This window comes from Cnephaeus nilssonii (assembly GCF_951640355.1).
Source record: "Cnephaeus nilssonii genome assembly, chromosome: 22".
Taxonomy (NCBI): Eukaryota; Metazoa; Chordata; class Mammalia; order Chiroptera; family Vespertilionidae; genus Cnephaeus; species Cnephaeus nilssonii.
Window position 1 is genome coordinate 4,862,455 of NC_137093.1, and position 22,246 is coordinate 4,884,700.

At 51.3% G+C, this 22,246-nt stretch overlaps 1 protein-coding gene across 1 annotated transcript in view; it reads left to right on the forward strand.

The window, feature by feature from the left end:
- The window catches only part of GCN1 (GCN1 activator of EIF2AK4), a 66,770-nt gene that overhangs the window by 7,506 nt on the left and 37,018 nt on the right, over window positions 1-22,246 (forward strand). The window contains exons 3-28 of the mRNA XM_079763288.1: window positions 576-639; window positions 1,181-1,312; window positions 1,768-1,876; window positions 5,253-5,351; window positions 5,452-5,586; window positions 6,308-6,376; window positions 6,504-6,612; window positions 7,216-7,290; window positions 7,557-7,685; window positions 7,915-7,965; window positions 8,291-8,389; window positions 8,597-8,770; window positions 10,238-10,390; window positions 11,619-11,711; window positions 12,995-13,070; window positions 13,235-13,394; window positions 14,407-14,596; window positions 14,694-14,818; window positions 15,499-15,677; window positions 15,958-16,051; window positions 17,210-17,323; window positions 17,443-17,641; window positions 19,267-19,422; window positions 19,884-20,065; window positions 21,462-21,542; window positions 21,956-22,099. Coding sequence (XP_079619414.1) covers window positions 576-639; window positions 1,181-1,312; window positions 1,768-1,876; window positions 5,253-5,351; window positions 5,452-5,586; window positions 6,308-6,376; window positions 6,504-6,612; window positions 7,216-7,290; window positions 7,557-7,685; window positions 7,915-7,965; window positions 8,291-8,389; window positions 8,597-8,770; window positions 10,238-10,390; window positions 11,619-11,711; window positions 12,995-13,070; window positions 13,235-13,394; window positions 14,407-14,596; window positions 14,694-14,818; window positions 15,499-15,677; window positions 15,958-16,051; window positions 17,210-17,323; window positions 17,443-17,641; window positions 19,267-19,422; window positions 19,884-20,065; window positions 21,462-21,542; window positions 21,956-22,099 — 3,191 coding nt within the window. The remainder of the gene's footprint in view (window positions 1-575; window positions 640-1,180; window positions 1,313-1,767; window positions 1,877-5,252; window positions 5,352-5,451; window positions 5,587-6,307; window positions 6,377-6,503; window positions 6,613-7,215; window positions 7,291-7,556; window positions 7,686-7,914; window positions 7,966-8,290; window positions 8,390-8,596; window positions 8,771-10,237; window positions 10,391-11,618; window positions 11,712-12,994; window positions 13,071-13,234; window positions 13,395-14,406; window positions 14,597-14,693; window positions 14,819-15,498; window positions 15,678-15,957; window positions 16,052-17,209; window positions 17,324-17,442; window positions 17,642-19,266; window positions 19,423-19,883; window positions 20,066-21,461; window positions 21,543-21,955; window positions 22,100-22,246) is intronic.

Genomic DNA, 22,246 nt, shown 5'->3' on the forward strand with positions numbered 1-22,246 from the left:
GTCCTGAACAGGCATTGTGCATTCTTACCCCCGTGCTTAACGCCACTCAGCACGGACGTCCCTTTCCGTTTTCCCCATAGCCTCCTAATCTATTAGGCCAAGCGTCTGCGTCCTTAAAACCTTCAGAAACTACTCCACTTTTCTATCCCTCATAGTACTTTAGTCTTTGTCCCAGGTCATAAAACTGTTTGTTAGGATATACCTAAAGAAAAGTGCCCATAGCATAAGCAAACAGCTCACTGAATGATCGCAAACGAAACACACCCTGTAACCAGCATCCCGATGGAGAAGCAGAATAGTCCCAGGACGCTAGCACCTCCACTCAATAGCATGGTAAATTTTGAGGCTACTGTATTGCCTTAGTTTTATTCATTTAACAAATGTCCACCTGCGAGCTTTTCTATACCACGTATTTTCCTAACGTCCTATTTGTCATTGTTTTTTCCTCTTGGGAATTCTCTCTCAAATGAACAGGGAGTGTCCAGTGGGCAGAGATCATGTCTGACAGTGCTTGGCTCAGGCAGATGTTCACGAGGTAGTTTTCATGGACTGGTCTGTGTAATCTTTGGTTTCAGATCTGCCAGAGGGAGCAGTGAAAGGGCTCTGCAAGTTATTCTGCTTGACTCTGCATCGATACAGGTGAGTCCCAGCCAAAGGCCCCGTGTCCGGAGCACTTTGTGCAGAGAGGTGGTGGTGGAGGGTAGTGGTTAGAGCGCAGGCTGTAGCGCCCAATTGCCTGGGTCCAGTCTGGGCTGTGTCACATCCTAGCTGTTGGATCCCAGGCAAGTTACTTAACCTCTCTATGCCTCAGTTTCCTCAGATGCAGATGGGATGATGCTATTACCTACCTCATAGGTGGTGGTTAGAAAGTGTGAAGTGCCTGCCATGCTGTGAGTGCATCAGTCCTGCACACAAAAGCCTTGGCCTCGTTGGAGGCCCATAGTGTTTGTTAAATGTGGGTGTTACCCTTACAGCTTTAATGGCTTATTCGCCCCTATTAGCTGCTTCCAGAATCCCTGGAGGTGGTAGATTTATCTGGTTATTTCCTAATCCCATCGTCTGCGATCCTCTGGAATACAGTGCAGCCCGATTTTCCTGAGAAAGACCAGCGCTTGGCCTAAGCTGCCGTGCCCCTCCCCACGTCCACATGCTCACTCGTCACCTTCATTCCTCCCCCTAGAGATGCAGCCTCCCGCAGGGCCCTGCAGGCAGCCATCCAGCAGTTGGCTGAGGCCCAGCCGGAAGCCACTGCTAAGAACCTTCTGCACTCTCTGCAGTCTTCAGGCATTGGCTCCAAGGCCGGCGTCCCCAGGTAAGTTTTCAAGGTGGTGGCCCACAGGGGGTTGATGGAGTCCTATCCGGGAGAATCTGGTGCAGGGGAGCTGCCCTGAGCAGGTGTCAGCATGCCTGTCCCTTTCCCCTTTGCAGCTCTGAATGGTGCCGGCAGTCTGCCTTCTGAATGGAGGGAGGAGCCAGGATGGCAGGAGGGGAAACCAGGTGCCCACCAGGCAGGGAGTGGGAGAAACCATCTTTTTCTTTTTGTTTTTATAGTTGTGCGTGCAAAAAGCTGGTAGTTTGGCTGAGGAGGCCTGCACTCTTTGTCCTGAGTTGTCACAGATGGTTTCCGGGCAGCTGGTTTCAAGTTCTGCCCAGTTGTAGATCAAGGGAGGGTCCTGCGTACCAAGCAGGGCCTTGTGCTGACCATTTGTCCTTAAGATGGAGGCTGCTCTGACTCACCTCTTGCCTGCCCTCTCCTCCCCTCTGTAGTAAGAGCAGCGGCTCGGCCGCCCTGCTGGCCCTGTCCTGGACCTGCCTTCTGGTGCGCATCGTCTTTCCCTCGAGAGCCAAGCGGCAGGGGGACATCTGGAACAAGCTGGTAGGTTCCTCCGGTCTTTGGAGTCGTGGTCAGAGCTGGGGTGTGTTCAGGCACATTCTCTGTGCAACGTGCTCTCTTGGTGCTGGTGACCAGGCACGTGGGACTGTCCTGAGGTGTGTGACTTTGGTGGATGGGCATGAGAGCAGCATAATAACATTCATCTATTTGAATCATTTTGTTTTTTTCTGGCTAAGCATTCCTTTTACTGTGTTTGGATTTCAGTGTTGAACTGGCTAATAGAATGGAATTCTTGCCAAATGTTTTGGCCCTTAAATTCTCTCCTTTCTTTTTTTTTTTTTTTTCCTTTTGTTAATTTTCACCCAAGGATTTTTTTCCATTGATTTTTTTTTTTAGAGAGAGTGGAAGGGGTTGGAGAGGGGTAAAGGGGAGAGAGAGAGAGAGAGAGAGAGAGAGAGAGAGGGAGAGAGAGACAATCGATGAAAGAGAAACATTGACATTGATTGGCTGCCTCCTGCACCCCCACAACCACCCCTACCCCCACCCCACCATTGGGGATCGAGCCCACAACCTGGGCATGTGCCCTGACTGAGAATCGAACTGGCGACCTCCTGGTGCCTAGGTCAACACTCAATCACTGAGCCCCACCAGCCGGGCTGGGCGGTTCTTTTGAATGTCTAGCTATGCTTAGAGCAGTGGTCGGCAAACTCATTAGTCAACAGAGCAGCAAACTGCGCTCACGAGCCGCAGTTTGCCGACCACTGGCTTAGAGGAAGGCAAGAGGAATGGACTTACAGTTTAGTGAAAAGGAGTCTGAGAAGTGTGGTGCGGATCTCATTGTTGGCCATGAGATTTGGCCAAGTACTTAACTTCTAAGCTTGTTTCCTTACCTGCAAAATGGGGAAAAGTACCACTCACCCCACCCATCTCAAAGAATGGCATGAAGATGGGCTCAGACCAGGTGTGTAGAAACTTAGGCCACGCGGATAAATGCAAAGTGGCCTCTGCAGTAGGACATATTGATGGCCTTGTCCTTGGGAGGTTATGCAGCACACTTCTGGGGATGACCGTGAATGGCCGTCGGTAAGGATTAAAGGATAGGAACACGGAAGCCTCTCAGGTGGTGGGTATGCTGGACTTGAACTCCCTTCAGAATGTGCGTTTCATTGTTAACAAAAGGCCTCCTTACAAGATGGTTCATCATGAGCTCCCTCCTTGGCTCATCTGCAGGGAACGCTTATAACCATTATCCAAGGTAAGTATGCCCGTGGGTTAGTCAGTGGGAGAGGCTAACCCGGAATGTTGTGTTTATGGGACAGCATGTGTCAGGAGCTTGAGACCATGTTTAATTTTTCGGTGTCTTGAATCCTTTGCTCGTTGCCAATGTTGACAAAGTGTAGTTCATTCAGTTGCTCAGCTACTTGAGGGCCTTCTAGGGCAGTGGTCGCCAACCTTTCAGACCTCACGGACCACCAGTGTCCGCAGACCACCGGTTGGCGACCACTGTCCTCGGGGCTGGGCACTTGGGCTGCAGCAGGCAATGTTACAGGATGTTGCTCTCTCAGAATTGTGCTCTTGTGGAGAAAGCCGATGGCAAGGTGTAAAGTCATGCAGCAGAAAAGTAGGTAGGAGGAGACAGTGTGGTGGGGGGTGATGGTGGGAGGAAGGCCTCTCAGAAGAGGTCATTTGAGCAGATACCCTAAGGCTAATGAGAGACAAACCAAGCCCAGGTTGAGGTTAGAGCATTCCAGGAAGAGGGAACAGCAGTATAGTTCTGATTGCAATATCAGCAAGCTTATTATTATTATTATTATTATTATTATTTTTAATATATTTTATTGATTTTTCACAGAGAGGAAGGGAGAGGGACAGAGAGCTAGAAACATCAATGAGAGACATTGACCAGCTGTCTCCTGCACACCCCCCACCGGGGGATGTGCCCACAACCAACGTACATGCCCTTGACCAGAATCGAACCTGGGACCTTCCAGTCCGCAGACCGACGCTCTATCCACTGAGCTAAACCGGTTTCAGCAAGCTTATTATTTTAATTAAAATTTAAAATTCCTTTTAATTAAAGCAATAAATGGTTCAAAGTTCAACAAGCATAGAAGGATATACTGGTTTCATTCCCAGCTTTTTTCCCCTGCCACCTGGGACCCCTCTCTTAAGAGTTTCTTATGTTCCAAAGTCAAAGTTAACAGAAAAAAAATAGAGTTCCTTATGTGTGTAGATATATTCTTTTTTTTCAATCCTCACCCGAGGATATTTTTCCATTGATTTTCAGAGAGAGTGAAAGAAATATCAATGTGAGAGAAACACATCGATTGGTTGCCTCCTGCACGTACCCCAACCAGGGCCTGGGCTGGGGAAGAGCCTGCAACCTAGGTATGTGACCTTGACGGGAATCGAACCTGGGACCCTTCGGACTGCAGGCCAACACTCTATCCACTGAGCCAAACCGGCTGGGGCGTGTAGATATATTCTTTGTATATATGACCAAATAGATTTTATACCACTGGTAATGTAGATCACCTTGTTTCTTCTCTTTAGTCAATCTTGGAATTTGTTTCAGAGTAGTACATAGTTTTTACATCACGAGTTCTTTGTTCTGTATGACTGTTTATTAATCCTTTATATAACTAGATCTACAAATGCCTTCTTGATAGGCATTTATGTTGTTTACAGTCTTTTGCTGTTATAAAAACACGTTGCAGTAAATAACCTTGTACAGATGCCATTTTGTACACATGCATGTGGAATTGGGCACACTTCTTCAGCTGCCCTTTTTCTCAGGGTGGCAGGTCACACTGCTCACCCGTGTCCGTGGCAGTTGAGGCACATGAAGTCTCTGAGGTGTTTTTAGTTGAGTACGGATTCTGTGCTTCATTCTGGATTGGACAGTGAGCCCTACACTGGCTGGATCATCTTACTGGTGGGTCTTCCTCTTCTGTATCCACAGTGCCTAGCACAGTGCCTGCCATTCAGTCAATGTTCAGTAAGTGTTTGTGGAATAAATAAAGTAAAAGTTGAGGCAGATAAATATATAAAAGAGGATGCTTGTTCTTTTCCTGCATGGCACTTCTCTGGAAATATATATTCACTGTGTATTTATTTGTTTAATACCCTTTTCTTCCTCTTGACTCTAAGGTACATGGAAGCAGGGACCATGCCTGTGTTGGACTCCATGTATTTTCATTGTTTGACTCATAGTGGGTGCTCAACCAATATTTATTAAGGAAGTGCTTGAGTGAACAGAGGTCATTGCAGAGGGGTGGAGGCCTGGAGGCCAGTGGGAGAGGCCTAGTGGAGATGAGCCCAGGATTTGCAGGCCTGACGCAGGTCTGGGCCAAGCTGGGAGGCCATACAACCTCCACTCCCGTGTCACATCCTGACCCGAGCCCCTCCTTCCTGGCAGGTGGAGGTGCAGTGCCTGCTCCTGCTGGAGGTGCTGGGTGGCTCCCACAAGCACGCCGTGGATGGCGCCGTGAAAAAGCTCACCAAGCTGTGGAAAGAGGTGACAGGAGGCAGCAGGGGGTGGTGGGCATTGCTTCTTCTGTGCCACCCCAGGTGCTCATCATCATCATCATCATCTGCTTTACACTCTTCCTCCTCAGAACCCCAGCCTGGTGGAACAGTACTTATCAGCCATTCTCAGCCTAGAACCCAACCAGAACTACGCAGGCATGCTGGGGCTGCTGGTGCAGTTCTGCACGAGCCACAAGGAGATGGACGTGGTCAACCAGCACAAGGCAAGTGGACTCCCTGGAAGGGAGGAGGGGGAATTGGATTTGTCCTGTTGGCCCCAGCTGCTGGCCTTGTCTGGAGCTTGGCTTTCTCACTCAGGACCCTGGCCTTTCTCCATGAACTTTGAGAAGTTGGAAAGTTTTTGCACCATGTCTGGTTTGGGGAGAATCCTGGCATAGTTTTGAGAGGATAGCCTGTTCATGCGGTCATTCATTCTCCCACAGCTGAGCAGCTGCCATATGCCAAACGCTGTGCCAGGTGTTGGGATGCAGTGGTGAGCATGGAGCTGCGATCCCTGCCCTGGTTATGTCTGATACACACACAGGGAAAATGCAAGGAGCCATGATACTCTGTAACCGGGGACCTTACTTAGGTTATGGGTCAGGCAACACATCTCTAATGAAGGGACCTAAACAGTGAATAAGCCTTAGCAAGGTCGAGAGGTGAGAAAGAGCATTTTGGGCAGAGAAAGCAGTCTGGGAGGCGGCCAGTGGGGTTGGAGAGTCTTGAGTGGGATAGGGAGGTGTGAGATGCAGCCGGTCGGCCAGGTAGCAGGCAGGCCTTGCGAGCCATGCCAAGAACTTTGGACTTGTGGTACCTCTTTGCTTGACACTGTGAAATTTGGGGCGCTGATTTGTATTTTTTTTTGGAGACACTCCCACTAGAGGGACGTCGCAGGCCAGGGATGAGATATTCAGAATGTCACCAGGTCTTTGTATTCTCTAGAGTGCCCTGCTGGATTTTTATGTGAAGAACATCCTGATGAGCAAAGTGAAGCCTCAGAAGTATCTGTTGGTGAGTGAGAGGTGGGGCGTACTCACCTGGACAAGCTCAACCCCACTTTCAATTCTGTGGGTCAGAGCTGTCCTGGATTCTTGGTCTGTTCACGTGAGGGCTGCGCTTGACTCCTTTCTCCTTCTAGGATAACTGTGCCCCTCTGCTCCGATACATGTCCCACTCGGAATTTAAGGATTTGATACTGCCCACCATCCAGAAGTCCCTACTGAGGAGTCCCGAGAATGTCATTGAAAGTAGGTTGTTGCCAAACGGGGCAGTGGGAGGGAGGCAGTGCCTGATAAGCAGCACCCCTGACACTTGGCAGCAGGAAGCTTTGGGACTGGGGTGAGGGATGTGTTCACTGTCTTCTTCCTCACTGGGACTTTGGGAGGGAGATCAGGGACCCTTTCAGAATATGTTGAAAGTCACGGCCTTCTTCCAGAAGAAAGCACAACAGTGTATCGGCTTTGAATACTGCATACAGTTTTAGAGGTCCAAGAACCTTCTGGAGACCATTCAAGTTAAGAACCTCTGCTCTAGATAGTTTGAACTTGGTGTGGAGGTGGCACTTAAAACCATAGGATGCGAGGGTTGAGTCTCTGACTTTATTTATCTTGCTAAAAGGTGTAGGTGGAATGCTAGAGGGACACTTTTTTGCTGATTGGGACGGGGCAGTGTACAGCTCTGCAGCAGAGCTTTGGGGCAAAGGTGTGAGCACTCAGGTGGCCATAAAGAGATGAAGAGTAGTCACAGTTCTGTGTGTCTAGACAGCAGGCCGGGTAGTGTTTGTGGGGAGCAGGCCAAAAATGGGTGTTACATCTGTGACTGACATGGTCAGTACTTTCTGTCCCCCTCAGCTATCTCCAGTCTGCTGGCATCAGTGACTCTCGACCTCAGCCAGTACGCCCTGGACATCGTGAAAGGACTGGCTGGTGAGTGTCCCGACCCCTCCCCAGCCCCGAGAATGGCACCTTGGGTTTTGGTTGTCCTTGTCCCAGTTACTGTAAAAATGGGCAAGGGGACAGCTCAGGTTAGAAAGAGGCTTTACCCTAAACGGCACCTGCATAGTTTCTTCCCAGAGATCCTTTGTGAGAACTAGAGCTAGGATGGAAGAGCCGGGAACATGGGAAAGGCAAAGATAAGAGCCTGGGTCCTCAGCTCTGAGCAGCTTCTGAGCAGCGGCTGTCTGTGTGTCCAGGTCAGCTGAGGTCCAACAGTCCCCGCCTGATGGACGAGGCGGTGCTGGCGCTGCGGAACCTGGCCCGCCAGTGCAGTGACTCCTCCGCGATGGAGGCCGTGACCAGGCACCTGTTCGCTATCCTTGGAGGTGAGCAAGCCTTTGTGGCCATGGGGTGGTTTTTAAATGTTTTTCTTGACATTTTTCTGTTTCTCAGATTTTCTCTAAATCTTTTTTAGGGGGAGAAAGCTAGTAAATATTATTTTAAACCCAGCTTCACAATAGGTTACTTCTGGAATCAGAAGCTGCATCTTGATATCACACACATGATGATAGGTGACAGATGTGAATTTTGAATGTTTGCCATCTCTCCTCTCAGGCTCGGAGGGAAAACTAACTGTTGTAGCCCAGAAGACCAGCGTCCTCTCAGGTACAGAATTTCTCCGCAGGTCCTGGGGTGGGTGGTGGTGGATGAGGTGTAAGTAACTGTTAGGGAGGCGAGTCCTTCTTTGGATCTTGACTCCTCTGACATCCTGGGACATCCCAGCTGGCTCCCAGGACTGCTGCCTGCCTGCCTGGCATGCGGGCCCTGTTGAAATCCAGCGGGAGGCCTGGCTTCTGCAGGGGGGATGGGAGGAGGAGCAGTGATGGCCAGAGGAGAGGCTTGGCGCTGGGGAGGAGGGCAGCGGCAGGAAGGCTCCCGCGTTGGTGTTTTGTGGTGGCGAGGAGTTGAGCAGGAGTCTCCTGCCTTCTAGGGATCGGGAGTGTCAGTCATCACGTGGTGTCTGGGCCTTCCAGTCAAGTCCTGAATGGGACCGTGGCTGAGCTGTTCATCCCGTTCCTCCAGCAAGAAGGTAATTCTGTGCAGTTGGTGAGCATCGGTGGGGACCCAGGCTGGACCCGGTACTCCCCATCAGAGCCTGCCATGAGCCCCTCCTGAAGGCACTCCTGCCCGGAGCGTCGGCTCCCGCTCCCTTGTACTCCTGCTTGCTTTCTGCGCTGCCCGCCATGATGTGATGCAGGTCTGAGATGTCGGGCTGACGGACTTCTGCTTGCCCTAGTTCACGAAGGCACCTTGGTGCACGCCGTCTCTGTCCTGGCTCTCTGGTGTAATCGCTTCACCACGGAGGTGCCCAAGAAGCTCACCGAGTGGTTCAAGAAAGCCTTCAGCCTTAAAACCTCCACCTCCGCAGTGAGGCACGCCTACCTGCAGTGTATGCTGGCCTGCTTCCGAGGTGAGATGCTTCCCCCGTCCCCGCGGCAGGTGACCTAGCTTTTAGGGCAGCATTACTGTCTCAGGCTTTCCCTTTTGTCCAGCTTATGTTTGTGTCATTTCTTCCTGAGCCTCTGGGAGCACCAGCTCAATCTGCATGACAAATTCTGGCCTCTCCCTCCTATTACACCTTCAAGGACAAAGTTTTATTCCAAGAGGACCCAGAACCAGAACCTGATACTATATATCTGAAATCATGGAGGAATGATTTTGATAGGACTGCTTTAAAAGGTCCAGTTTATATAAACTTGACTCTGGACCCATGACCCCTGCCCTTGCTTCAGTGCTGACAAACCTGTCATTGGGCACGGGCATCCGCCTCCTTCCCAAACAGCTAGGGGAAACTTTCAAATCTGTGTAGGAGCTTGATCTCCAGGTAAAAAGCTCTAATATTGGTTTCCGCCTCTGAGATAGGCTTATATTTCTTCTTTTGAAAGTTTAAACAGGGATGAGCTGTGTTTAAAGAAATGTCTGGGAGCCCTAGTCGGTTTTGCTTAGTAGATAGAACGTTGGCCTGCGGATTGAAGGGTCCCTGGTTCGATTCCAGTCAAGGGCACGTGCCCAGGTTATGGGCTTGATCCCCAGTAGGGTGTGTGCAGGAGGCAGCCAATCAGTGATTCTGTTTCATCATTGATGTTTCTCTCTCTCCCTCTCCCTTCCTCTCTGAAATCTATAAAAATACGTTAAAAAAGAAATATCTGGGAGATTTTAGAGCCACCTCTAGAGAGGGGATGTTCACTTGTCAGTTGCAATTTTGCTGCATTGATCAGTTTCTACTTCTGGATTTGAGATTGAGCAGAGACTTGTTTAGTGTAGTCTCTTCAGCTTGAGCTAGTTCTCCTCTATGCTTTAAAAATAAACATAATGAACCTTTGAAATAAACACTTCTTGGATTCAAGTCCATGACATCATCCGGATGAAATACTTGTTTCATTATGAAATGTGCAGATATACCAGTTTAGTAATTACACGGGTTTAGCTATAGGTATAACAGGTTTCTACTTTTTTTTAAGTGGGTTTAGTTCACTGGTCAGTAAGTTGGTTCTAGTTTTGGAGTTTGGGTCCAGAGGTCGTCTGGTATGGGGGAAGAGCCCCAGAAACAAATTGGTAGGCTTGAGGTTGGCCCTGGCTCTCTCCCAGACCAGCTGTGTGGCTTTGGGCAACTCACTTAACCTCTCTCGCTCTGTTTCCTTATCCATCAAATAAATAGCTGCACTACTGGGTTAGTAAGGATCCTCCTAGCTCTAACTCTATGTTTGTGGAGTTTGATTTAAGCCCAGGTTCTGATTCCAGTTCTTCCTGGTATTTCACAAGGTGGCTGAGGGTTTTAGTTAGCCGCTTCAGACCTGGGTGGGTAACTCCTTCTTTGAGTAGCTTGTCACTCCCAAGAGTTAGGGTGTTCTGTAAGGTGCTGGTGCTCTCTCCACAGGTGACACGCTGTTGCAGGCCCTGGACTTACTACCCTTGCTCACCCAGACGGTGGAGAAGGCAGCTTCCCAGAGCACTCAGGTTCCCACCGTCACCGAAGGCGTTGCCGCGGCCTTGCTGCTCTCGAAGCTTTCGGTGGCCGACTCCCAGGCTGGTAAGAGTCAAGAGCTGTCCAGGAAGGTCGCAGACAATGGCCGCTTTCTGAGTCCTGGGGAGGAGTGTTTTGATGTTTAGGTTTTTATAGGATCAGCTTGGCCACTTACTGAATTGGGTCAGCCACATGGCAGCTTGTCATCTGTTGGGATGAGCCTAGGAGTCACATTGGGTGATGGGAATTCAGCCAGGGCCTCTGTCACTGTCCTCCAACCTGTGGCCCCAGCGCTCTGGGACGGGCTCTTGTAGACAATGCCCAGGCTAACCTGGGTTTAGTAGAGGACTTTTTTTTAATTGGTTATACATCCATACGGTGTACCATGGAAAGCTTCCCCTTAGCCAGCCCGTCTTCCAGCCACTAGTTCCCCTTGCTAGGCAGTATTACCGTTTTCATCTCGTCAATTTGTCATTGATCAGATACGCCGGGTAACATACTGTATATGCCATGTTATGTACTAAACATAACTTGGAAAAGTCCCAAATGAGTACAACAAAAAGAGCCTTCTCATTCTTTTTTGGGCTACATGGTATCCCATGCTTTCTTTAGTTTACCTTCTACTCTGCATGCAGACGTGCCTGAATTTACTCCTGTGGTTAGGAACGGAGCTCAGCTCTCTTCATACAAGTATTGTTTGCCGTCTGTGTACATACCAAGGCACTGGGCTCCCTGGGGGGAGGACCTCGCTTCAGCAAACTTCAGGCTGTTTCACTCTAGAGGGAGGGAGGAGATGCAAATAGATGTCTGTCATTTAAAGAAAAATGTGGCATTATGCTGTTTTGAAGGAGGGATTGCTTTTAGTTTAGGACTGGGCGTCAGAAAAGGCTTCATAGAGGAGGGAGCGGTTGAACGGGGGCCTGGGAGGCCAGGAGGGTTTCACCAGCTGGCCGGGAATAGTCCAGTGTGGGTTCAGACCAGCCCCAGTCAGGGAAGGCCCATGTGTAAACCTCAAGCCTTTCAGCCTGGCGCAGACGAGGTGGGAATTGCAGATGGGAGGCAGCTCGCCTGGGCTCCTGGGGCAGCAGGCAGCCACGGAAGGCTTTCCTGTGGGCGATGATACCAGAAGGACTGGTCTGCTTTCAGGCCAGGGAGGGCAGAGAGCCTAGCAGTGACCTGTCCCTGCAGTGCAGGGTCTGTCAGCAAAGCCAGCCCCGGCAGCTTCCGGATGGAGGGGCCCAGCCGTGGTGGGCGTGGTGAGTGGTGCCATCGGGTGACCTTTTGTTTCTGGCAGAGGCCAAGCTGAGCGGTTTCTGGCAGCTGATCGTGGATGAGAAGAAGCAGATTTTCACTTCTGAGAAGTTCCTGCTCCTGGCTTCAGAGGATGGTGCGTTACTACCCCTTCGTGGACTCAAGGCTGGGGCTGCATCTCTCTCACTGGAGGGTCCTCAGAGAAGGCTCCTCCCTGACTGCCTGTTGTGACCAGTCAGCTTTGCAGAGAGTGGACCAAAGTGATCTGGCCAAGGCCTTGGCTGTCCTGGGAATGCATGCATTCCTGTGGGGTGGGGAAGGTTAGGGAAGTGGGGAGAAGTGGGAGATTTGTGGAGACAGCACTGTGGCTGTGGAGCTGAGATATTAGGTGTAATTATAGCTGATTGGGTAATTGGTGCTGTCTCAGAGGTTTTCCTGCATTCAGAAGCAGTGTGAAGCTCTGGTGGAGTGTGGTTGGCTCCATGCCCCTCCAGGAGACACAAAAACTACTGGTTTCTATCCTGGAAGAGAGGGAACAGTTGATCTTTAAATGTATGTTTAAAATTCTGGGTTGCCTTGGGGGGTCTGCCGCTAATTGGTGATTTGAAAAGTCTTTTGACTCATAAATCACAACATCCTATTATTGAGTTACAATTGTTAGTCACTTCTTGATTTAAAAAGGTTTTATATAGGAAATACATTCATATAATTCAAAACAAAAGATCCAAGAGGATCTACACTGAAATTTATATTCTCTACTTTGCTCTCTGGCTGCCCAGTTTCCTGGCCATAGAGAGAACAAATTTTATTAGCTTCTGTGCATCCTTGATATTTTATTTCTATACCAGTAAATACCTTTTATATGCTAGTTCTCTACTTTTTTTGCACAAGTGGTAGCTTGCCTACTATAAACAATGTGCTGTCTAGACTTGGAAATCACTCCACGTCAGTATAGAGTGAGTGTCCTCATTCATTTTTAGAGTTGCATAGTCATTTATTTTTATTTATTTATTTTAATACATTTTTATTGATTTCAGAGAGAAAGGGAGAGGGAGAGATAGAAACATCAATGAGAGAAAATCATTGATCATCTGCTTCCTGCATACCCCTACTAGGGATCGAGCCCATAACCCGGGCATGTGCCCTTGACCGGAATTGGGACCCTTCCGTCTGCAGGCTGATGCTCTATCCACTGAGCAAAACTGGCTAGGGCTGCATAGTCATTTTTAATTAATTAAAAGGAAGTGTATATTTTTCTTTACTCCACACACATGTTCACAGTAAGCAAAGAGGAAACCCTAATGAGCTGTCATCCCACAGCCAGTGGTAATCGCACTTACATTTGGGTGTTCGTGGTCCAGTTCTTTCTGGAGGTGTTCTCTGTTTTAAAAACACACTTGCTGTTTCTCTCCCTTCTAGCCCTGTGTACCGTGCTGCATCTGACCGAGAGACTTTTCCTCGACCACCTGCACCGACTCGCCGGCAGCAAAGTCCAGTACGTGAGCTTGCCTACCTTTCCCCTTGGGCACCTTTCCCCTTGGGCCAACGGAGGTGAACCTGGCAGGAGCCTGAGAAACGGGGCCGAGGGGTGTAGTAGGGCTGGCTGTGGAGAACCTCCGCCCGGCCCAAAACCAGGACGGCCTGTCCCTGTCCTTGCAGGCAGTACCACCGGGCTCTGGTGGCAGTGCTCCTGAGCCGCACCTGGCACGTGCGCAGGCAGGCCCAGCAGACGGTTCGGAAGCTGCTGTCTTCTCCCGGGGGCTTCAAGCTGGCGTATGGACTCCTGGAGGAGCTGAAGGCCGTCCTCAGTTCTCACAAGGTGAGGCGCTCAGACCTGCCTCACCAGCCCTGCTCCTGCCATGGATTGTGGATGGGCTGCTCCTGGGCTGTCCTCCCTCCCTCCCTCCCTCCCTCCCTCCCTCCCTCCCTCCCTCCCTCCCTCCCTTCCTCCCTCCCTCACTCAGACTCTGTGATGCCAGAATCTTCTCTCCTGCCCTTAAGCTCCAGTGACACCTGGTTCACACACAGTTGACTCTTCAGGGTGGGGGTTAGGGGCGCTGACCTCCCTCACAGCTGAAAATTGGAGTATAACTGCAGTCAGTCCTCTGCATGTGTGGATTCCCATATGTGGAGTTGGCCCTTGAACAACGGAACAGCATGGTTTGAACTGTGTGGGTAGTCGAACTGCCTGGGTCCAGTTGCATGTGAGTGGACCCGTGCAGTTCAAACCCATGTCCCTCAAGGGGCCACTGCAATTCCTTTTCCTTTTCAGACTCCTCCCATGCCCTTTCATGTGTAGCTCAACCTTTTTATTCTTGAGTAATTGAATAACATTATGTTTTAAGGTACTTCGTAATTTTTAAAGCATTTTCTATTCATTCTCCCCTTTGACTTTTCACAATGGTTTTACAAGGCAGACAGGCTTACTGCCTTCTTTTATGTGAGTTGTGCAGGGTTCCAGGAGCTGAAATGACTGGCGTAGGGTCACAGTTGGTGGCTGGCAGACCTGACTCCCACTTCAGTGCATGTTGTGCCCTGCTTCCCTCCCTCTGGGTCTGCTTGAGGATGTGGTGCCGTGACAGACTTGTGGGCATGGGCTGGGTCTCCTGGACCAATTTCTGTTGCCTTCTTCCCCAACCGCTGAGCTTTTTATGTGCAAAGTCCCAGGTGCTTCCTCCTTCCAGGCACATCTCGTAGCCTGCAGGTCCCCATGCAGGAGCTGGGCATGTCTCCACTTTAGCACGGACCCCTGAGCGAGAGGCAGCTGTGTCCCTGGGTGCAAGGCCTGCACAGGGCTCTGAGCAGTGGGGGCTCGTGTTGTGTTCACGCAGGTGCTGCCCTTAGAGGCTCTGGTGACTGATGCTGGGGAGGTGACTGAGGCCGGCAAGGCCTACGTGCCCCCACGAGTCCTGCAGGAGGCTCTATGCATCATCTCCAGGGTGCCAGGGCTGGAGGGTGACACCAGCAACACCGAACAGCTGGCCCAGGAGATGCTGATCATCTCCCATCACCCATCTTTAGGTCTGTGGCTGTCCCAGGTATGGGAGGGGCGGGGCTATATTGGGCAGGGTACCAGCGGGCTGAGCAGAAGGCCTCAAATTGCTCCCGTCCCCTTCAGTGGCAGTGCAGTCTGGACTCTGGCCAGCACTTCTAGCCAGAATGAAGATTGATCCCGAAGCCTTTATCACCAGGCACCTGGATCAGATCATTCCCAGGATCACCACACAGAGTCCCCTGAACCAGGTGATTGGCGTGGGAGTTGGTTCTGGCCTCAGGGCACAATGCAGGAAGGGGAATGCAAAGAAACGGGTGGAGGTGTGATGGAATGTGGTGTGGACCCTTGGGTTGCCAGTGATAGAAAATGCCAACTAGTTTGAGCACAAAAAGGAATTTACTGCCTCATTTAACTGCTAAATCCCAGGATCTGACTGGACAGGAGCTCAGATGTCATCCTCAGGACATCGTAGGTGGTGCCTCTTTTCCTCTCTGTGTCTTCATTTGTGTCTTGTATCTGCTTCCCATGATGTGGGCTCCATTCTCCAACAGTCTCCCCCTTTTTGGTGGTAGGACAGCTGCTAGAGTTCCAGGTTTACAGTTTGTCCTCCGTTAGCTCCAGTGGAAGGAGCTTTTCCAGTCATTTCAACTGGCATGGGGTCTCCCTGCCCTGGGCAACCTGACTTGGGTGCTGTGTTCACCCCTGGGCGGGTCCTTTTGGTCGGGGTTACATGATCACCCCTGGAAAGCAGTAAGCTTGCTGAGAAGGCAGGCACCTGCCGCAGCTCTCCTCTCCCGTGGGAATCGCTCAGAAAGATCCGGCAGGGACAAGAAGAAGCAGAGTCAGTTGCCAGGGGCACTTAGGCCAGGTGGGACACCTTTCCAGTGCCAGCCTTGGCACATACCGACTGTCTGTGTTTGTCTGGCAGTCTTCCATGAATGCCATGGGCTCCCTCTCCCTCCTGTCCCCGGACCGGGTCCTCCCACAGCTCATCAGCACCATCACCGCCTCTGTGCAGAACCCTGCACTGCACCAGGTGACACGGGAGGAGTTTGCCATCATGCAGACCCCTGCCGGGGAGCTGTACGACAAATCCATCATCCAGAGGTAAGGCACCGTCACACACCAGCCTTACTTTTTCTTGCCCAGAAGATGGAGACAACACCTCTCTGCGGTGTTGTTGTGAAGAATGAATGAAACCATCCCTCCATTTCCTGGACAAGTGCCTGCTCTGTCCCAGGCACGTGCTTAAGCGAGAGCATGTTGGCATTCAGCACTGTCCTGGTGCATGCTACTTAAAAGCTAGCGGGGATGCCATGGCTGGCGGGAGGCTAAGGGGACTGGCAGCCGTTTTGAAGCTGGCTGATCACTCGCTCTGCTGTTTCAGTGCCCAGCAGGACAGCATTAAAAAGGCCAACATGAAGCGAGAGAACAAAGCTTATTCCTTTAAGGAGCAGATCATCGAGCTGGAGCTGAAGGAGGTGAGGACATGGACGCAGTGCGTGCGGGGTGCTGGCCGAGCTTGGTGCCCTCAGGCTGGCGGCATTTCCTGAAGCGCATATCCCCTTCCCGTCAGTCACCCCAAGGCCCACGGCACAGTCCTGATGCCGCCTGCCCATGCTGGGTCCTCCTGCCTTACCCTTTATGTACCCTTTCTCCACCCCAAACTCAAGGAAAATAAATTTCTCTCTGCCGGGTACTGGCAGCAGTTCACACACTTCCTTCCCTAAGTGGTGCTGCTTGAATTCATGTCTGTCCACCCAGCTCCTTGATGGCTGGGACCCGTCTTTACTCTGGGCAGCGGCCCAGGGCCTGGCTCGGTGCCGCCTCTGGGAATCGTGGTTCGAGGCTGCATTCAGCTTGTAACACAATGTGTGGTGCCCTTGCCTGTCTCGGAGTCTTTGCTCTTCCGCCATCTTTAAGAGTCTGGCTTCTTCTTGTCTTTCTCAGCCCACATGACCAGGTCTGCTTCTCAGAGTGACCGCCCTGCCCACCTATCCAAAGTGGACCCTGCCCTTCTTGGTTGCTGTGCATCCTATTTATTCCTTTTATAGCATTTGCCATGAAGTCATGTTGTTTACGTATTTGGTTACATGTTCATCATCTTTCTTCACCCACTACATTGTGTGCCCCGTGAGGGCAGGGACTTGGTCTTATTCCCCACGGTGTCCCCAGCATCTAGAACAGTGCCTGGTGCAATGTAGGTGCCCAATCCGTACTTGTTGAATGAATGAGTGCTTTCTTAGCCTTTTTCAGCTGTAAGCTTATACTGGGGAAGAGAGGATTTGTAGGGAAGGGTGGGCCAGGAGGGGAGGGTGAAGTTTTGATTCTGAAGCTGTGTGGACCAGAATGCCCTTTTCAGCACATTGAGGGGCTTTTCATTTCTCTAACATATAAAAGGCCTTCCTTGGTTTGGCAGTAGAGAATCCAGTCAGAAATCGCTTCTCTACCTGCCGTCTCGGTTCTGTAGGAACCAGGTGGCTGCGTCTTGGTGGGAGGTGGGGAGACCACATGCTGGGTTTGGGGCCCCAGTCACAGACTGAGAGCTGACACGGTACTGACTATGGAGCCAAGCTCGCCCTCTGGTGGGAGGGCGGTCTGTTCCCTGGAGATGGAATTGCTTTGCGCATTGCCTTCAGGAGATCAAGAAGAAGAAAGGCATCAAAGAGGAGGTGCAGCTCACCAGCAAGCAGAAGGAGATGCTGCAGGCCCAGCTGGACAAGGAGGCGCAGATCCGGAGGCGGCTGCAGGAGGTGAGTGGCTGCTGCCACCGCACGTCCGTCCGTGAGTGTGCTGGACAGCCCAGGCCTGCTCCTGGCTGCCCCAGAGCAGGGCCCCGCTGACCTGCCTCCTGGGGCGACTCTGCTTGCAGCTGGACGGTGAGCTGGAGGCGGCGCTAGGACTGCTGGACACCATCCTGGCCAAGAACCCATCTGGCCTGACCCAGTACATCCCTGTTTTAGTCGAGTCTTTCCTGCCCTTGCTGAAATCTCCTCTGGCTGCTCCCCGGATCAAGAACCCTTTCCTGTCCTTGGCTGCCTGTGTCATGCCCCCTCGACTCAAGGCTTTGGGTCAGTCCTTGTTTGCTGGCTGTGAGCATGGCCCCGGGCAGGTTGGGAGGTGGGTGGGGGGTGCCCCTGAACACTGGTGGGGAGCCATGTGGTGACTTAGGCTACTGACTTCTGTTTCCATATGGAAGTGGCCTGAGGGACCTCCAGCTGCATATCAGGAGCAACATGGTGCCTCTCCTCTCCTGTTCTATGTCTGCTGTGCCTTCACTCTGAGGCCCAGGGTTTAGATGTTAGTCAGTGTGATCTTTTTTTAAAAAATATTTTGTTAATGAGAATTATTTTTTAGTATATATTTCTGTTGATTTCAGAGAGGAAGGGAGAGAGATAGAAACATCAATAATGAGAGAGAATCATTGACCAGCTGCCTTCTGCATGCCCCCCACTGGGGATCAAGCCCGCAACCCGGACATGTGTCCTGACCGGGAATCGAACTGTTACCTCCTGGTTCATAGGTCAATGCTCAACCACTGAGCCATGCCGGCTGGGCAGTCGGTGTGATCTTTCTATAGCAGTTTTAAAACTAAGAAGTCAAAGTCAGAGGCAGTGGGGGTGGTTTGGTGCCATGTGGCTGGTTAGTGGGGCCTAGAGCTCCTGAGCCGCCATGTGTCAGTGATGAGAGGTGTCTAATTTGTAGCTTTCTGTTCGCTGTGGTGAAACAAAGATTAGGTAGGGTGGCTGGGAATTGAGCAGACTTCCTTCCTAGCCTAAAGGGAACGTTCCCCTGGGTGAGGCTAGAATAAGAACCTTCTGAGTGAAAATGAGTTCTGGAAAAATGAATCTGAAAGGGAATAGGCTGATGTTTGTCAGAGGGGAGGGGGATTGGGGAACTGGGGGAAAAGGTGAGATTAAGAAGTACAAATTGGTAATTACAACATAGTCACGGGGATGTAAAGAACAGCACAGGGAATGTAGTCAATAATAGCGTAATAACTGTATGGTGCCAGGTGGGGACTGGGAATATCAGGGGGAACCCTGTAAAGTATATGTGTGTCTAATGACTATGCCATACACCCAAAATTAAGACAAAATAATACTGAATGTAAACTGTAATTGAAGTGGATATATATATATATATATATATATATATATATATATATGGCTAAGCGACCGGCCGACTGGACGGTAGGTATGACATACACTGACCACCAGGGATCAGACACTCAACGCAGTAGCTTTGCAGAGTGCTGTCTCACACTCCAGGACCCTCAGGGGATGTCAGACTGCTGGTTTCGGCCCGATCCCCGCAGGCCAGGCCAAGGGACCCCACTTGCTGGAGGGACCCTGCTCACTCCACAGACGCCCTTTGAGCCCTGGCGCCGCCCCAGGTGTGGCCAGCCGGGGAGGGACCATGGGAGCTTGGCTCCAGGGTGTGTCCAGCCCGTCTCGCCCAGTCCTGCCTCACCGTCCACCTAATTAATTTCCTTTTAATGTGCACGAATCTGTGCACCGGGCCTCTAGTATAAAATAAAAAAAGAGCCTGGAAAAAGGTTTCGAGTCAGTGCATATTTTCGGGCACAGCAGATGTGATTGCTATTAAGTCAGAGGGACATGGCACCTCTGTGCTGGGCCAGATTCTTCGTGTCTGTGTGGGTCATCCCCTGCTGGGTCTCTTCTCATGGGTACAGGCACCTTGGTGAGCCACGTGACTCTGCGCCTGCTGAAGCCAGAGTGCGCCCTGGATAAGTCATGGTGCCAGGAAGAGCTGTCGGTGGCTGTGAAGAGGGCGGTGACCCTGCTGCACAGCCACACCATCACCAGCACGGTGCGCAAGGGTGAGCCCGGTAAGGACGGCACAAAGGACACTCGGTGGCATGAGCTGGTGCAGGGAGTGGATGAGCTGCCTCGTCCCCTGGCTTCCTGAGGCTGTGGCCATTGGCGAGTCTCCGCCCTCCTTGGCCTTGGTTTCCGCATCTGAAAAACGGGGTGGGGGGAGTCGGACCAATGGAGGATTTCTGAGTCCAGTCCTGGTATTCTGTGAGTTGCTCCAACCCCCATTGAGGGTTTACTTCTTGTCACTGGAATATACTTGTCTGTTTTAACTCACATTCTGGAACCGGGCAGTGTTTGGGGTGGGAGCAGGCTTGGCTTTCCTCCCTGCTGTCATACTGTGTGCTTCTGGGTGTCAGAAAGGGCCTCCAGCTCTCCTCTCCCCCCTGCCCATTTGCCCTGAGGATGGAAACTGAGGCAGCAGCGCCCAGTGCCCCGCCCCGCCTGCAGGATCGTGTCTGCTTGTTGCTCACAGATGCCGCGCCCCTGTCCGCGCCAGCCTTTTCCTTAGTCTTCCCGTTTCTGAAGATGGTGCTGACCGAGATGCCCCACCACAGTGAGGAGGAGGAGGAGCGCATGGCTCAGATTCTTCAGATCCTCACTGTCCACGCCCAGCTGAGGGCCTCACCCAGCAACCCGCCTGGGCGCGTGGACGAGGTTGGCAGGGCACCTTAGCTCCCTTTGGCTGGAGGGGGTTGGGAGGCAGGGGCTTCGATGCTTCCTGGCCCATCAGTAGTCCTGGTGGGGCTCGGGGTGTGTGCTTAAACAGGAGCAGCTTTGGTAGGAGAATCCAGATGCTCTTCACACGTCTCCAAACTCCTGTTGGGAGTTTCTAACCCAAAGAAGCTGAAGGATTTTGAATTAATTTATTGTGTTTGTTTTATTTCTAACTCAGGATATAACACTGGCCACTTTCCCTTTGACTTACAATTATGAGGTTGGATCTTTTTAATAGATTATGTTCTAAAAGTTTGCCAAAATCATGCATATATATATTTTTTTTTCATGCATATATATATATATATTTTTTTTTTTTTTGCATATATTTTTTTAAAATATATTTTTATTGATTTCTGAGAGGAAGGGAGAGAGAGAGAGAGAAACATCAATGTTGAGAGAATCATTAATCGGCTCCCTCCTGCATGCCCCCCACTAGGGATCGAGCCTGCAACCCAGGCATGTGCCCTTGACTGGAATCGAATCTGGGACCCTTCAGTCCACAGGCCGATGCTCTATCCACTGTACCAAACCGGCCAGGGCAATCATGCATATTTTTAAAAATTCCAACAATACAGAAGAAAAAAAAATTTGCCACTTTCCAGATGTGATGGTTAACTAACAGCTGGGTGTATACCCTTGTGGGCCTTTATGCACACTCAGAACTTGCACCCCCACACGCAGTGAAGCAGAAACCCTGGGTCTCCTTCCATGTCAGTGCCTGCGGGTCTGCTTTATTGGTTTGCAGGCTGCATGGGATTTAGTGCTGGGTGCACTATGTTTTAGTGACTACCTGTGATGGATATTTTAAGGTTGTTTCCAACTTTGCCTTATTTTGAACTGCACAGCGGCGTGACCCCTTTACGTATATGCTTCTTGCACACCCATGTGAGCATTTCCATAGGGACAGATTCTTGGGCGTGGAATTGCTCGGTGATGTGCTATGTTTGAGCTCCATCCTCACTAGCAGTTAGTTCCCTTTTCTCCAAAGCGAATGCAGCCTCATTTACTGTTCATCTTGCCAACAATGAGTGAAAGAACGGGACCTCCTTTTTTTTTGCGTTTCTTGACTTACTGGTTAAGTTAAGTATCCATGTGTTTGTGGGCCACCTGTATTTCATATCCTGTGAGTTTCAAAATGAATTTGTTTTTGGGTCCCTGAGGATCATGCTTCACTGGGGTTGGCTAGTGTGGGTTCAGTTGTAAGCCTGATGGGGTTCCTGCAGGGGAGTTGGCCGAAAGGCCTAGAATGCTCTGCTGTGGCTGCACGTGCCACTGGGCCTGGTGACAGCCTTTCCCCTCAGCCTCGCCTGCCTCACCTGCTCTTCTCTCCTAGAACGGCCCGGAGCTGCTGCCTCGCGTGGCCATGCTGCGCCTTCTGACTTGGGTGATCGGGACAAGCTCGCCCCGCCTGCAGGTGATCTGGGTTCAGTTGGCTGTCGCTGTGACTCTGTGACCCTGACCACAGGTCCCGGTGTTTGGGGTTGAGTCCTATTTCCCTTTCTCAGCCCTCACCTTTGGACGTGGGCAGGAAGAAGGGCTGCTTTTGAGAGCCAGCCTGAGTGTGCTCAGTTCGTGAAGGGTTTTGCTTGGGTCCTGCCCCTGGTTTTGATCAGCGCTGGGTGGGCATTCTCCCATCCAAGTACTAACCAGGCCCGACCCTGCTTAGCTTCCGAGATCAGACGAGATCGGGCGCGTTCAGGGTGGTATGGCCATAGACTGGGTGGGCATTCTCAATTCAAACCTCTCTCTGGGTCCCTGGCCTCTGCCTGACTCTGTAGGAGTGAACAGTTTGCTGAACTGAGCCCCGTGTGTCCCTGTTTCCCGTAGGTTCTGGCTTCCGACGCCCTGACCAGCCTGTGTGCCAGCAGCAGCGGCAAGGACGGCTGTGCCTTCGCAGAGCAGGAGGCGGTGGACGTGCTGCTGTGTGCCCTGCAGTCCCCGTGTGACAGCGTGCGGGACACTGCGCTCCGGGTGCGGGCTCACTTCCCCTCGGGGCCCTGTGGCATCCCTAGTGCAAGGGTTTAAGTGGAGGCGATGCTCACATTGGTACCAGTGTGTTTGGAGGCGCAGAGAAGACGTCACAGGGCGTGGGTCGGCTCGTTCTAGGAGCTGGAATGA